The following is a 17,284-nucleotide window of genomic DNA, read 5'->3' as shown; positions in this document are numbered from 1 at the left end:
AGAACAAATAGCATATTTTGTACAGAATATTTAATGCAAAATGGAAGCTTGAGGACTTTTTACAACCTCGCTAGGGTGTGAAATGGCATGCCCTTTCAAAAAACATTAAAGTCACCATCTTCTGGACAAATAGTGAAACAATGAGTTCTGTATGCAGGTATCACCACCAAGTACTGACTATAAGATCACTTTTTTTCCAGAAAACACCAAATAAATACAAGCAATACATGCAACATAAGCTGTTGTCAGCTATGTATTCTAAATCATACCTGTGAAAATACGATGGGCACGTTGGGCATATTTAAAAAGCGCTTTTAACATCGAGCAACTGAATGCATCTAGTGTCGTACCACAGGCAAATATATATCCACTTTGGACAAAACAGTATCCATGCAATTAATCAGCAGCAATCCCCTGCATTCATTTATAATATTAAACTAGTAACATATTACTTCAGTCATATGGGGTTTAAAGTCAGGATACAGTGTGTACACTTACGGAACTGAACCAATGCTCTACATTAGCATATATTTTGAACATTGCTACAGCAAGTTGTTGTTTTTCCCCCCTCCCCTTTTTAAGAAGCCAAACCTTTGGTAGAGTAAATGCAGCATAAACTGAAGATACCACTGAACCAATATGAGAGCTCATTATGCAGCTGACAGGAATGGGAAGAAGAAAAAATCAAAAGCAAATTTAATGGCTTTATGCACTGTGCTCCTCCAGTCATGCTCTATTTTCACATGCCTCCCTGCAGGTAAGAGTTTAGACATGCAATTCAAGCAAGTGATTGCTTTCAGTTCAAAGACAGGCCATTTACTGCCAAGACGACCCTCCAGAATTGTGCTGAATTCTATTATACTTCCTTGCCTCAAGTTCAATAACACTTTTTTAAACTCATTGCTTGCCTTCAGCACAATATCTTTGGTTATATCATCCTCCTCTATAGACTTGCTTCCGTTTTTGCTACTGAAAGGCATGCCCACAGTTATTTCAAATTTGTACCGATCAAACATTTTCATGTGGCAGTTATGCTTTGTCAAATACTTGAGACGACACAATTCTTCCTCCTCCAGCGTAACATTTTTGGGGTCACAAAGAGGGTAGGTTTCACCATACAAGCATCTCATCCAATCGCCAATAAAAAGTGGAAGCATATTTATTGCAGACTCTGCACTATTGTCTATTTCTGTCACACGCACATATTTGAACCGCCCAGTCCATGTCACTCTGTGTCCTTCCAGGTGACTACATAAAATCTGAGTACGCGCCATGTTAGTCTCTTTCCACGACCGGGGTCCGCAGAGGAAAGCGTACTGATTCCATGTCAAGGTAGAGTTGTAAACTTTCATTCCCTCCGACCGATACACATAGAACCAACAGAACAACACTACAGCCGTAATCCACACCAGAATGAGTTTCACAATTGAGCTTCGAGTGAGGGATTTAACCATTTCAACTACAGAGACGTTAACTTTTGTCCACCATCGGAAAAGCAAAGGAACAGTACACAAAACCAGAGCCACCACAATTTTCATGAGCTCCAGAGACACAAACCACTTAATGAAATGGATAAGACACATCAGTGCAATGCCTACACCTAGCACTGGGAGTGCAAAGAGAAACAGAAAATAACCGATTGATGCACGAACGAGCCCAATGCCAGAGGACTCCCGCAGAATGACCACAGAGAGTTCGCACCACATAAAGCAGACCAGATATGGGACCAGGTAGCAGTAGGTGCCTTTAAAATTCCGTAGCTGCGCCATTCTAAAGAAAAGATAGAACAAGTACAAAAACAGAAGACATGGGATGCTTACATTTATCACAAAGAAATGGCCTACAGGAACAGTAAAGAAGGTTTTACCTAAGAATTTCAGGTAGCCAAAATTCCCAGGTAATACCTGCAATAGGGATAAGCAACCTGCTGCTATCTCAGTCATTAATGCTCTTCGTGTGTAAGGTTCTGCACATGTGCTTAAACTCATGTAACTTGTCACTGTGAAGAAAACAGAGATGGTAGCTAACTCTGAGCATGGTATACAGTCTTTGCTTGCTATAGGGAAGGAAAAAATGACAAAGAATACTGAGAGTAAAAAATAAATGTATGGCTCTAAGTGATTCCATCCAAAGTTCACCTCAGCTTGCTCAACATCTAGGTTTGGTTCAAAACGAAGCAGTAAGTCAGTCAAAGTGCGGAAGTTTTCCCAAGCCTTACTGTCCTGAAAAACCTTCAGTGTGCAAATCACCATAGAAATGAAGGACAAATAGAATATGACTAATGGAATAATGAAGGCAAAAAAATCAATTGTCAGATTACTGATGATGAAGAAAAAGATGAGAGCATTGATATGGTGTGTTGGAACAATGGTCGACAGCCAATGCATTCCTGCCTTTGATGCAATATCTATCAGGTATTCTTTAATTTCCATAATGGCATGGAGCGGATATTTTACAACCTGGAAAGAGAGAAAGAAGCATTTAATTTATGAGCAGTTTTGTATCTTTGCATCACTGATATTCCTGGCTGAAGTAGTAGCAGTCAGTTGTCTAAACCTCAGCTGACATGAAAAGATTTATTTCAGATGAATGCTGCCAATAAAATGAGATTACTTTGACTGAGATTATTAGCTCTACTTTGATTAATTCAGTCAGATGAAGCTGAGAGGTGATTTTGATTTCAGGAAAGATGTATTTCATTACCTTTGACACATATAATTAAATGGCTTCCTAGTCAAATATTCTGCTCCACTAACTTCATACTGAAGATAAACCACATGGTCGCAGTCCTGTACTATCTTAAGTTGTTGCTGGAGCTGTGAGTACTATAGCTTTAAAGCACTTAACTCTGCCACTGTTCTGCAAGGATTATGCTATACGTTCTGATATGCATATACACTACAGGAAGCAGTGCATATGATTCATACACACTTACAGGAAGTCTTTACAGCTGTGGTTTACCTTTAAAGCAATTCTTCCCAAGCATCGAGGGATGCAGCTGTCAAAATCTGGTTTGTAAAGCAGAAGAAATATCTTTAACTATAATTACTACACGTTTAGGGATTCTTTTAACTCCACAACAGCAACTGTACAGGATCTTAAAATTCTACCTATCTTATATGGCATTTTCCAACACAGTCACCAGACAACAGAGGAACTGCTGGATCAGATCCTCTCCTCGTGACCAACCACACATTTTACATGGGATCAATAAAAAGGTACAGGATTTTTCAAACACATTCAAATACTGCATCCTCACATTAGATGCTGCAAACAATCCTCCTTCCCCCATAAAAAGACAGTTTTTATGTTTTCCCGAACTTATGTTTTTATATTAATTAGTTCAAGGGAAAGGCCAAGAATGCTTCAGCAAAGATCTAGGCATTGGGTGATCTGGGGCAACACACACAATGACTTGGGCATAAGCTTATTTATGAGCAAATCCCTGCTCTTCTTCCTAAATGCATCTCTTTCAGAATACTACTTATTCAAAAGACTGGAAAGAGGTATCCCTCATCTCCCCTTTTGTTTTTCACCCCTACCATATGATAATGGACAACAAAATGACAACAATTACAACAAAACCTCACATCGGCAATTAGAAATCCCCTGCTTTGCTTGAAACTTATACCAGCTTTGAATGCACGCACCTTAATCTTCCCTTCTCCTTTCACTACCTAGGGATGAGGGGATTAAGTGCTTCCTCAGTGAGTTTGCAGATGACACCAAGTTGGGTGGGAGTGTTGATCTGCTGGGAGGGTAGGAGGGCTCTGCAGAGGGATCTGGACAGGCTGGATCGATGGTCAGAGGCCAACTGTATGAGGTTCAACAAGGCCAAGTGCCGGGTCCTGCACTTGGGTCACAACAACCCCATGCAACGCTACAGGCTTGGGGAGGAGTGGCTGGAGAGCTGCCCGGCAGAAAAGGACCTGGGGGTGCTGGTTGAGAGCTGGCTGAACATGAGCCGGCAGTGTGCCCAGGTGGCCAAGAAGGCCAACAGCATCCTGGCCTGTATCAGAAATTGTGTGGCCAGCCAGGACCAGGGAAGTGATTGTACCCCTGTACTCGGCACTGGTGAGGCCACATCTCAAATCCCGTGTTCAGTTTTGGGCCCCTCACTACAAGGGGGACATAGAGGTGCTGAAGTTTGTCTAAAGAAGAGCAATGAAGCTCATGAGGGGTCTAGAGTTCAAGTCCTATGAGGAACAGCTGAGGGAACTGGGGTTGCTTAGTCTGGAGAAGAGGAGGCTGAGAGGAGACCTTATCGCTCTCTACAACTACCTGAAAGGGGGTTGTGGTGGGGTGGGTGTTGGTCTCTTCTGCCACGTAACTAGCAATAGGACAAGAGGAAATGGCCTCAAGTTGCGCCAGGGGAGGTTTAGATTGGATATTAGGAAAAATTTCTCCACCGAGAGGGTGGTCAAGCATTGGAACAGGTTGCCCAGGGAGGTGGTGGAGTCACCATCACTGCAGGTGTTCAAAAAAGGTGTAGACGTGGCACTTCAGGACGTGATTTAGTGGGCACGGTGGTGTTGGGTTGATGGTTGGACTTGATCTTGGAGGTCTTTTCCATCCTTACCGATTCTATTATTCTAAGTACCAGTACAGAAAACCACTAACAGCAAGTTCCACTATTCTTGAATTACTTCATAATAGAACCTTTTCACACCTCAAGGCTATGGATAATTTTTCCCACCTGCTTGCTCAGGTGGGAAATTCATCTCTCAGAAAGATATGAAGCATATAACAACATCTATAATAAAAATACAACACTTATGATAGGGACATTTAAATCCTCACTGAGATGTTATGAAGGTAGATTGCCCTCTTCCAGGGAAAACCATAATCTCTTTCTCTTAAATATATGACTTCTATATATGAAACTCTAAACATATATATGAAGTCAAGTTCCAAAAATGAATTATAGCCACAATTCTTGTACTGACCTATATAAACTAAATATCAGCTCCGAGAGTCAAGTGCAAATCAACTCTCTTTTGTTCAAAATGCTTAAGTTAATAGCCCTTCAACATAAACTGTTCAGTATTGCTTTTTTACCTTCAGTCGCAGGGGTAACTCTTCAGGAGTCTTCCCTGCCAATTCATCATCTTCCTCTTCCTGCATAATCAGGTTAGATGGGATGATTCCCTTTGCGTACTTCTTGGTAATTTCAACAAAATCATCCAAAGCAATAAATTTTTTAGCTAAAAGATAAAATGAAGACTTTGAGTAAATAGTATCACAACTACACCTGTACCGATTATGAGTTGGAATATTGATTCTCTTTCCTGGTATTAAAGATGATCTACTCTGGGCTTCAAAAACTGAACTACCAGTAGCACGGGCTTACCTTGTAACTTGTTCTGTGATCCTTGCTGAAAACAACGAAGCTGCTTGTGCCAGCAATATGTGACTAATGTAAATCTTGTCAGAATAACAGGTAAATTTATAATATCGGTAAGTAGGAGAACAAAGTGAGTGAATGTAGCTTATCTGCAAGTATTACAAGGAAAAAAGACTACTGGATTAGGTCACACATTTTTAAATCGTAGCCTGTTACATCTTTGGTAACTTCTTGAGAGAAAATCTTTAACTAGCAGCCACATTGCAAAGAAAGAAATGTACAGGAATACTAATGAATTATCTATATGTTATTAACTGGAAAACTGACTTCTGATTCGGCATTTAACAGTCATTTTTGTGAGTTCAGAAGTTACAGACATCTAATTATGGGAAACGCCCAATTATTCATACCTACAAGACTAAATATAGATCACTTACAGTGTATTAATTTAATATGCTACATGGCTATACAAAGGGCCTCTCTGAAACTATATCAACTGTGATCTAAAACAGATAGGCAGCAACAAAATATATTTTGCTCAGTTGTACACAGAGACAAAATTTATCACTCTGCCCTGGAAGATCCTTATCCACTCTGGTGAGTAGAAGGGAGGCGAGATGTTACTTCCAAAAACTCTAGGGATGCTGCAAGACAGAAGATAATTTATACACAGTTTCAAACTCTTTTCATAGCCAGTTCCTGGCATTAGCATGAATTAGCTGGTTTCTATGGTAGGCAAGCTTGATGTTGTTTGTAAAGGAGGATAATTAACAGCAACTTTTTTCCATACACTAAAGCAAATGACATTGCTGTAGATATGAAAGACTTTTGAATGACAAAAATCTGTAACATACCTCCTACACAGTAAGTTTAGCTCATCAGCTGATACAAAGATATGAAAGCTGGCCTGCTTAATACTAGTTTGAGATTTTAAAGAGATAGAAAAATGAACTGCTTCACTAAATTTAAAATCAGAGGATTAGTGGGTTTGAGCCTATTAATTTTTTAATTTAAAAAATGCTATATTTATAGAAGTTATATGTATCAGTATTTAATATTGAAAACACTGTAGATACAGAACAAAATAAAGTATTTGTGCCGAGATATCTGCTACAGGAAGAGGGGTGTTAAAAGAGTTCAACAGGAAAAAAAAGCAGCTTACAATCTATCTTTTGCTTTAATCTCATAATATATAAGTTGTCTTTTACTTGGACTTTTATTTTTGGTTTTTTTTTCCTCATTGCATGAACCCGTATGTCCCGGAAAGTACCACCTGGCATGCCTCCCAAGAAACAAGAATGGATTTATTCTTGCTAATATCCTTATCATTCACAGACTGTAAGGGGACATCACTTGCACAAAGAAATCAGTGAGACTCATCTGTCTTTGGTGGTGTTCAGATCAAGCCTAATACCAAATGTGTCATCTAACTTTATGGTCCTATTGGGACAAAATGTACAGGCAAGATAAGTCTTTTTGGTGTGGAATCAGCAAGCAGACATAGTTAGAACCTCACAAGATGGCCTATGAAATATAATGACATGAATACTCTCAGGCACGCAACAATTGTCCATTGACAACGCCAGTTCTAATCTTCTGTTTATACCTGCATTAAGGATACCCCAGATCACATAACTGCAAACACATATCTGGCTTAAAAATTATCTTCCAAGTATTGTCAATGTATTAAAACTAAAGGAAGAATCTCCTGCTGGCAAGATAAATGGAGAAACTCAGTGGATGAGAGACGTAAATGGTGGAGAGCAACAGCTGACTTGTTCGTCCACGAAAAGATTAAAAGCTCTCTAGAGAAGAGGTAACACCTTAACTCCTACTTTAAGTGTTTGATGAAAACTTTTAGTTTTTAAACGTTGTTAGTATTTTGTCACCCAAGTGTCTCTTAAATTGATATAAAAAGCATATGTTGTAGATTCTACTTTATTATTCATAATTTTTTTTTCTTCAATCTGGTTATGACAAATTCCCCTGCCTCCCCCATCCACCGTAGAAAAAGAAAAATATGCACATCAATTTCTGCCTACGCTTACATGTAGGTTCATTTACTCTCCTGTTATTTTATCTGCCATTTAAGCCTAAAAAAAAAAAAAGATTGCCGGTTCCTTTTCTGACACTCCTTGAATTACTGAAGAATCCAGAACAAAATTACTTGCATTGCACTCACGCTCTATCAGCATGAGCCAGTTCAGCTACGGGATGGAAAGAACACTAGTGTCATCCATCAAGCACCGATGCAACGTAGCTCCAATACATTTGCGTTACGATACGATGACCAGACCATGTAACATAACAGTCTTATCCCCGAAGGACTATTTCTATCTTTCCAGAAGTGGCAAACAAGTCACAAGAACAGCTGACCTACTCTCACAGAAGTTTTGGTAGGACCAGAAGCTTGAACTCCAAAATACTATTTGTCCCATCACCTACTCCCTCACTCATATACACAGGCATGCATCCCTCCTCTTTTACTTCTGTGAAAGTCAACGTAAAACTGAAATACTCCACTCTTCTTAGGAGTGTTATTTTCAGAGGTCACCTGCACAATGAACACAGTCCTCAAAAGGTAAAAACCAAACTGACCTAATGAAATGTAAATCCAATCTTTCACACAGTTTAAACCTGCAAACCCCCAGATTTAGCTCACTAATGCCCACATGATGCTTTAGTTACATGTATTCTCAACTATACATGTATTAATAAGTAACATGCTTTGTGACACTTAAGTGTTTAAGAACTGATGTAGACTGCACATGAACTATTTCATAACCTAGTGCATTTCAAGAAAATTAGATTTTCCTGATAATGATTAACTGAACCTTATTAGATAATGTTCTTGAAAAACTACACATGCTGCATTGTTTATAATTAACTTTCTTAATTTAGCAATTTGACTTTCCTCCTGAAGGCCCAGCAATATAGCAGCATTTCTTAGGTATGGAGGGCGAGGGAGAACTTTGTTGCAAGTCCAACTCCCTACCCCCACCATACCCTACAAAACTCACAGATTTGGGTCTACAAGTCTGACCCTGTGTGTGTTGAGTGTTTAATTCTCCCGACTACATGAACTAAGCTGCCTCTAAGTTATGAAAGGAACATCTTGGTGCATCTTTCCTATACTAATTCTTGAACAAATATGGAAAGACAAACATTAATTATAAGGAATTGGCAAACAGAAACAAGGCAAATAAAATGAGGAGTCTACATTAAATGGTTGCATAATTAATCACCTTATTGTAATCAGAAAGCTTACTACAGTTTAGAACTAAAAAAAATTATTGAAAGTGCAAAATTTTTTTTGGTGAATAGACTTGTAAGTGCTGAAAGGGCAAGAATATAAAAATAACAAGTGACATGCAAACTCCTCTTAGTATACTAATCACCAACAAGTTAACTGTAATGGTGATGCCTTCTGTGAGTTCACACGCAGACTGGTTATTTACTTTACACATATAATAAATTGACACTATCAGTTTATAGCAACCCAAACTTGCTATACATTCTTACTCTGGCAGCACAAAATTGCTTAGCAAAACAGAATAGAAACCAAAACCACAGTCAAAGACTGAAAGAAGCAGCATGCACTCACATTCACTGCTCACTAATCGCTCCAGCATTCTTCTCTGCTTCTGCACCGACTTTGGGACCGGGCCAGGTTGCTTCTCATCACCTGGTTCAATGACAAAGTTTATGGAAAGTCCAAGCAGTCAATTAAAATGATCAAACAGTAACTGGAATGTTCTTCAAGCTGCAATATTTGGAGAATGGTATTTCCTCAAAGTCAGGAAAAGACATAAACAGGTAACAAGTAGCTATATAGCTTTCTATATTCCTATTACTACACTAGGGAACAGCATTGGTATAGCTAACATATACTGCCTTAATGGCAGAATAAGCCAGACGTCTTGAAGATTGAGTCTGTAACTGAAATATCTAGTAAGATATCATCACAATGACTGTTGGGGGGGGGGGTGTGTGTGGAAATCAAACACAGCAAAGCAATAAAAGATTTATTTTCCAAGGACAGCGAGTGTCAAATTAAGATATTTTTAGTATTTAGTCACTTGTATGAGTGCTTAATTGAATCACAAGCTACAGCAAGAGTTGGCAGGCTTTTATGAACTAACTTTATTGGTCCAGAGAGCACAGTTATTAAAAGAGAGTTTGAGTTCCTTAACACTGTTACGTTTTCTAAAGTAGATCACACAGTTACTTTTATCTTATGCCTGATGGTTTATAAAGCCCGTTAGGTTTCTAGCTGTATTCTGCTGTAAGTCTGTATTTTATCAATACCATATATGAGTTCACAAACTAACCTTCATTATCAACTTGCCCAACATTTTCCAGTAGTTCAGAAACTGCTAATTGCTTCTTCTTTTTGGGGTTTAATTTCCAATACATGACTAAGGCAGCTTTCCTCACAGCTCTCTCCAAGTCAGTCTCAGACGATAATTTTTTTACTTCTTGTTCATTCTCAGAAGTGATGCCTCAAGAAAAGCAAAATACATTACAGACTATTATCCCACATTGATGCACAAATGACCGATTTCCCCACGAGTTATTTTTCTCAGTTTAGTCTGAAACTTCACAAGTTTCATTCACATCTTGACCACCTAAGAAAATTACTCAAATGCTTTTCTGTGCCTATTGCTTATCAAAATCTAATGACATTGCTTAAGTTTAAACGGTACTTCAAAGACTGTGCGAGACATGCATTATCCTTACATCTTGGTTCAACTTTTGCAGTACAACAGTTCAGGCAAAAGGTGGTGTGGATATGTATGGGTGACATGTAAAAGACAGCAAGAATTTAGTGAAAGGGTGGGGTTTTTTTGGGGGGGTGGGTGGTTTTGTTTTTTGTGTGGGGTTGTGTTTTTTTTTTTTTTGTCCTTCTTTAAATCAGAGTTCAGATAGTTGGCAGATGAGAGGAGACCATTCCAAGTGTGGGAAGTAGCATGAAGGAATATGTGAATCCTACAGTGGGAGAAGACAACGAAAAAGACCAATTAGGAGAGAGGTTCGGGAGGGGTGAAAGAATAGAACAGCAGATATGTAGGTGGTGTGTGGTAATATATGACCTTCATGGTCATACAAGAAGCTTCAATGAAAGGTGAGGAGGGGAAGAATGAGCATGAATTCCATGAAGGAATTCAAGCAAATAATTAGCATAAATGCTTTTATGAGTAGTATCAGTAATTATTGCTTTTTAAATTACCTATTTGAAGATGCTGTCAGCAACTACTCAGCTAATTTTTGCCATGAGCATTCCCATCATATTTTAACCCCTTTTTTCAGTGTTAAAATGAATACAATATTATTTCAGTCAAAAAAAGAAATGCAAGCAAAAAGTCTCAGAGAACCCATACCTCTTCTGTCTGTCAGGCATCTACGCAACAGTTTGACAGCTTCTCTTCGGCCTTGCTTAGCAGCAAGGATGAACCAGTCAACTGCACTACAATTGTTAAGTTCTTCATCCTCCTCTTCTGCTAGTCTTAAGAAGTGTTTCCCCACCTAGAATAAGGAGGGAACAGAACTCCTTCAATAACCGAAATATACTCCACTCTCTCTCGCCCCTCTTCCACCCCCTGGAACTTGGCTAGAATAAATTCTCTCTGAACAAAAGGTCAAAACATTTGCTCTTAGCACTAAAGAACATAGCTGTAAGTTGATCTTCTGCAGGGAAAGATCAGTTTCCAGAACTGGAAGCAAAATGTAATTGCAACACATTTGTCCAGGTCAATGAATTAGTTGGTATTGGTCTTTGGGTATCTAGCAGGATGAGGTAAACCTCCTGGTGTTAATAGTACTAAAAGCTGTCTTTTCTTGGATTCTTTTGCTCCTGTAACAATGGTCAGACAACACTGCTAGCCTTATTTTTAAAACAAAAAAAATTAAGTGTAATAACCTGGTGCCAGTAACATACAGAAATTCAGATGAAGTCAAATTATTGACAAAGGGCCTTGACATGGAAGGAGGCTTCAGCAGTGAAATGCCTGACCCACAGCAGTTTAGCCACTGAAGGGCAAAGCAAACTCATGATTACTTAAGTGAATGCAATAAAACTCATACTGGCTAAGCATCAAACAATTTCAGTGATACAGTCAGCAAAAATGCTCCTATTTAGGATTACAGAAGTTATGGAGCAGTTGCCTGCATTATTGTTTTACAGATGAGAAAAAACATCACCTTTTTTCTTCCTTCTATAAAATTGAAATACACGGTAATATGCTAGTAAGTATATTTATGCAATAGCATGAAACACTCCTGCTTATCATACCACAAGGTAACAAAACATTAAATGGCATGAAGTGGCCAAGATTTTATCTGCATGCCTGAAGAATCTGGGAAATGCTTTTGCTTGGCTCACTCCCTCTCCCTACTGTTACATTAATTACTCCTAGAATGTAACCTTAAGAGTATAGCTCAGCAAGTCCACAGTATTATCGGCTGCAAAAAACCCCATCTGTTTTGACAGTTTCTTTGAAACTTTGCCTTTGGTATTACCACTAAAGGTGACTAAATAAACTTTGAAAGATTAATAATTCACATTATTGCCATGTAGATTGAACACACTGATATAATCAAAAAGATCTTTTTCTTTCAGTAAAGGTTAGGTGTATGAAACCAGTTGCAAGGCTGGAGACCAAAGTGGGTACTCCAACAGCTTTTACAAAGATAGTTAGTGGGTAGACATCACAGTGATTAAACCCATAGTACATAGAACCATAGAATCTTTGGGTTGGAAGGGACCTTTAAAGGTCATCTTGTCCAGCCCCCCCTGCAATGAGCAGGGACATCTTCAACTAGAGCAGGTTGCTCAGAGCTCTGTTCAACCTGATCTGGAATGTTTCCAGGGATGGGGCATCTACCACCTCCCTGGGCAACCTGGGCCAGTGTCTCACCACCCTCATTGTGAAAAATTTCTTCCTTAGATCTAGTCTAAATCTATCCTCTTTTAGTTTAAAACCATTACCCCTTGTCCTATTCCCAACAGGCCCTGCCAAAAAGTCTGTCCCCATCTTTCTTATAGACCCCCTTTAAGTACTGGAAGGCTGTAATAAGGTCTCCCTGGAGCATTCTCTTCTCCAGGCTTCACATACACGGTGAAGCTACCCAAAAACATACAGAAACAGGAAAAAAAAAAGGGACTAAGTAATCCAAAAGTCAAAACTACACATTGATTACAAAGTCACATCAGAGCTCAACAGGCAGCGCACAGATACAGGGGCAGACTAGGAAGAGAACATATGAGATCGAAACAAAACCAACAAAGATTGCAGCAACTGCCTGGGAATTTAACAGCCAACCGCAGAGGTACCTTCAGCTATTTATTTCAGAAAGGAATTGGTTGAACAAGTTACATGGTAAATAACATCCTCTGACAAGAACAGCTGTTTCCTGAGTATGTTTATATTTATAGCCGTGAGATTTTTTGAGCAAAGCTTTGAGAGCAGTAGGACTTAATGATGCAGCTCTTAAGTTTCTAAGCATCTCTTGAACATAGAAACTCATATTGCAACATAAACTGGCAGATTGTGGAATTAGTCATATTGCACAAGGCTACTGCAGAAGTAAAACAGTAGCATAACACCTGTTTTATGATAGAAGTGTTTTTTGGCTTGCCTGTGGGGTTGGGTTTTGGTTTTTTTTTTAATTGTTTGGGGCTTGTTTGTTTGTTTTGTTGTTTGGGGTTTTCAGCGGGGAGTATTTTGGGTTTTCTAGGAGGGGTTACTTGGGTTTTGGGGGGGATCTTTTTTTTTTTTTTTTTTAAAGTTCATCATGAAGATTTACTCCCCTCCAAAAACCCTGCAGAACACACCCCCAAAATCTGAGCAACCAGAAAATATTTTCCCTTTATTTTGATTATGAAGTTTCAAGCTATTGTGTATATTAAAAGTTTTGGTAGCAAACCCCCCCCCCTCTCCAAGTCCCATAACAAACACCAAGGCTTTCTGCAAAATACTACTGGAAGGTCTACCAGCTCTCTTCAAACAAGCCCCATGCAACAGTCACCTTTCATTGTCATAGCAAAGCTCCTACACGGAACCACCTGAAGACAGCTGCAAAGCTCTGGCCTGCAGCCATCAAAGGAGGAAGAACTGACGGGAGAAGATGCTAACCTCAGATTTGTTGTTTAAGAAATCAGGGATTCTCTCTTTCCGATGAGCTAAAACTGTGAAATGAAGTCATAGTTGGTAACAGCTTAACACAGATCTCCACACTGTACTTCTCCAAAGGTTGCTTTCACCTGTGGGCTTTGCTAACCAAGGCAGTTATCTCAAGTAGTCCCGTTGCAGAGATCCTCCGGTTGAAGACACAGCGCTGCCTTTTCTCCATGACAGAACTCCAGCTGTGGGTGTCTCATTTACATAATTGCCATACAGTTATTTCTCAATAAAGAAGCTACATAAAGCTACAGTAATACAGGTTGACAGCCACTCAGAGTGCATTTATTTCCATAGTCATTGCAGGGTTATTTTTGAATAAACTCATAGTAATAACTACAAGCCAGTGAACCAAGTGATTTCTTGTATTTGACCTTGTAGTTATTAGCAAACAGCACACCACTGCCATCTCAGCTTCTCATTCGTACTCCTACAAAGGTAAGAAATAAAAATACATTTTTCTAACTGATTCTAAAGGGCATATTCAACAATAGACAAGAAATATATTTTTTTAGGGTTTTAAAAACTAAAAGTTCATTCCCTCTCCACAAGTCACAAGAGATTGCATAGAAATGAAATTACTATATCTGGGGTTCCTTTTCAGGAAGTCAATTCATCCTGCGTGCATACTAAAGCAAAACTGTATGCTGATCTCTTTACAAGAAGAATCCTATTATTGTGTGGGAATAGAAAGTATACAATCGTTAAAGAGCTAAAGGAAGGGAGTGAAGGTGGAACAAATTGAGAAGGATAAAAAAATATTATTTATATACACATATATGCACACATCATAGGCTCAGATTACATAAGGTATTTCTTACTCAACTGCAAGTTATATCCTGAAAGAATATTTATGGGGTTTGCTTTCTTTTGTGTGGAGGAATAGAGTCAAAATGTGGCTTTTACAGCAGCGATCCCCTCAAGGCTAAAGCTTCATCCTCCGCAAAGCCACCGGCTGGTTCAAAGGTGAGGAATTTGCTACTGTCTCAGGTTACAATTCCAAGGACAGCCTGACCCTCAAACAAGCTGAGATGAAGTGGGGAGTGAGCCTGGCATTGCCGTATTTTTTACCAGCTTTAAAAGGACTTTTTTCCCATCCCCACCTTTCATTTTTATTTGCAAGAGTGGTCCCCAAGAATCTTGGGGAAATAAAACAAACCACCAATAAGTGTGTAGGAGACCATAAGCACTCCCTTTTGCCATCAAAGCTGAAGCTGGAAAAGAATGTTTGAGCAAAATACCAACCAAGTTAAACATGAATTAAAACCCTTTTAAACAATTTTAAGCTATTTATATCAGACCAGTTAGACCAATAAACCAGATAGTGGAATGCAGTGGAAAACTGGTACAATTTTCCTAAAACCTAAGGGACACCTAACACATGCATGGACAGAACTGCCATTATTAATTCAATTACATCTGCCATTACACAACTAAACATAGCTATTTTCAATAAACAAGGAGGGGCTTCTTTTCCAGTATATGTTAATTGGTTGCCCAGAGTAGTTGTGGATGCCTCCTCCCTGGGAGTGTTCAAGGCCAGGCTGGATGGGGCTTTGAGCAACCTGATCTTGTGGAAGGCATCCCTGCCCATGGCACAGGAGTTGGAACTAGATGATCTTTAAGGTCCCTTCCAATCCAAACCATTATATGGTTCTAGGAGTTCATAGAAATTGTATACAAGTGCAAAATATCAAACCACCTCTGTTCCTCCTAAAGCACCTCAAGTTTCTTCCACAGAGTCCAGCTTAAGAGTCTTGATGTCTTTGTATACAGTGAAGGACTGAACCAGCAGTTCAAGCTTAAGTGAGCTCATTTAGATGAGCAACTAGTTTTGTTCCAATAGCAAATTTAAATCCAAACAGCATTCAATTGTCCCTATCTGCACACCTCCTCAAGTAACTCTTTGGCACGTTCTTAACAAAAAAAGAAAAGAAAAAGCAAAGCAGTTCTGTACTTTCCCCATGCTCTCAGCTTATCCTCTCCATTTTCATGCGTGTCCTAAAGGCTTACTCAGGAGTTGGACCTGAAACCAGTAACACTCTTATGCAAGCGGCATTTCTCAAGGCGGAGGAACCATCTGGCATCACCTTTCTTTGAATCATTTAAGATCAAAATGGATACAGTTCAACTAAAGAAGAGATAATAGCTCCACAGCAGGCAGTGCTATTTTTGGAACTAAGAGCAAACAAGACTGGACAAAGAGCATGCAAAATTACCTCTGTTTGTGCTTTTGGGTCTCCTGCTTTGGCCCTCTCAAGCAGTTCCTCAAAGAGTACTTCAGGTTCTTCCTTCATGGCCTCTGTAAATTCATTTGATAAAGAAAATTGTTTACTAGCAATATTTGAATGTATTTTATAAATCATTGCTATATGTGGCTGAAGAATTAAAAGATTATATCTCAAAACTCCAACATGAGTGTTTTGTAAGAACAGGGGAAATTAATTCTCATTACAACATTTACACTCCATCTCAGTGTTGTACTTCAACATATTTACTGTTACTTGTTATCTGGTACTTGCCACAGGATGACACAGCTTCTCCTTTACTTCCACAGAATCCATTTCTCAATAGAAGAAGAATACTCATTATGAGAAATATGAGCACATGTGGAACATGCAGTATGGATCAGCTTTTGTACTATTACTATTTTTATTCTTGATTGCACTTGAGTCTTTCACCTGGCAGCCTATTTAATAGCGAAGCCTTCTCAGGAGTTTTGAAAAATTAACCAGCCTTTTAAATGTGTCCAGTATATTTGAAAGCTCGGCTCCTCAGCCTCTGGAGTACACAGAAACTAACACTGTTAGAAACCTCACTGTTCTGTGTCCAATTCCACACTCACACCTTATTTTCTCTCCTTTCCTATCTACTGTACACATACAGACTTCACCAGTTTTTCTTCTTCAAAAGCATCACATATCTCCACCAGTGAACCATAAAGAAAAATCTTGAGAGCTTTTTCTGACATTCAGTGGTTGTAAACAACGTCAATGCTGCATGCTACATGATTAATGAAGAATAAATATAACGGAAAAGCTGACAATGCCAGAACTGCTACTTTTTATGAGGGGAATTCTCATAAATTAGTTTAGAAGAAACTTAAAGAGGAAAATGAATATAGCTTGCATGCTATAAGTAGAGTAAGGGTAAGAAAGGACAACAGACCACAGCTGTAACAGAATAACAGCTTTACCAGTCAACCTAAAATTGCAGTCAGAAAAGAAAGATCCAAACTCAACAGACAAAGCTTGACCTGTACATACCATGTTACTCTGTGAGGTCACCAAACGCACCATAACACGTGGTAGCTACGTACTGAGGGCACGGACAGCATGAGAAAGTACAGGTAGGAAGCGGTTTCCAAACGTAGGAACCCAAGTGAGAGAAGCTTTCCATCACCTGCTCAGAGTTACAGATTTCAGCCTCTACGTAACTTGGGCGGCACTAACGCGAGAAGCTGGTAAGCAGCCCTGTTAGCTGAGGTGCCATTTAGTATCAGCTCTTTTTCAAAAGGTGAGAGGAATGAAGAAATAAACCTGATTCCAAATACTCTCCTGAAGAACAGGGCTTCTTCCATTCTTTAACATCCCTGGTACTGGGACTATTTCCAAACGAACAGGCTACAAGCCAACACTTTCATTAAAATGAATGTATTTTAACAAGAGCAAACCATGAAGTAAGTTTTCTCCTTCACCATGCCACAGTTTGTCTGCCAAGCTCCACTTGGAAAAAATACTAATGCCAGATTATAACATGT

General features: G+C 39.1%; 1 protein-coding gene across 1 annotated transcript in view; it reads right to left on the bottom strand.

Annotated features, from left to right (window-relative positions):
• Nucleotides 1–650: 650 nt before the first annotated feature.
• The window catches only part of WFS1 (wolframin ER transmembrane glycoprotein), a gene marked incomplete at its 3' end in the record, with an annotated part of 35,272 nt that continues 18,638 nt past the window's right edge, over nucleotides 651–17,284 (bottom strand). Inside the window, exons 2-7 of the mRNA XM_081999740.1 lie at nucleotides 15,744–15,826; nucleotides 10,726–10,870; nucleotides 9,676–9,846; nucleotides 8,949–9,029; nucleotides 5,059–5,204; nucleotides 651–2,459 (exon numbers count right to left, since the gene is read on the bottom strand). Coding sequence (XP_081855866.1) covers nucleotides 651–2,459; nucleotides 5,059–5,204; nucleotides 8,949–9,029; nucleotides 9,676–9,846; nucleotides 10,726–10,870; nucleotides 15,744–15,826 — 2,435 coding nt within the window. The remainder of the gene's footprint in view (nucleotides 2,460–5,058; nucleotides 5,205–8,948; nucleotides 9,030–9,675; nucleotides 9,847–10,725; nucleotides 10,871–15,743; nucleotides 15,827–17,284) is intronic.

The sequence above is a fragment of the Phaethon aethereus genome, assembly GCF_964289735.1.
Source record: "Phaethon aethereus genome assembly, chromosome: 4".
Classification (NCBI taxonomy): domain Eukaryota; kingdom Metazoa; phylum Chordata; class Aves; order Phaethontiformes; family Phaethontidae; genus Phaethon; species Phaethon aethereus.
Note: the sequence above shows the minus strand (reverse complement) of the source record. Positions and strands in the feature narration are given on the sequence as shown.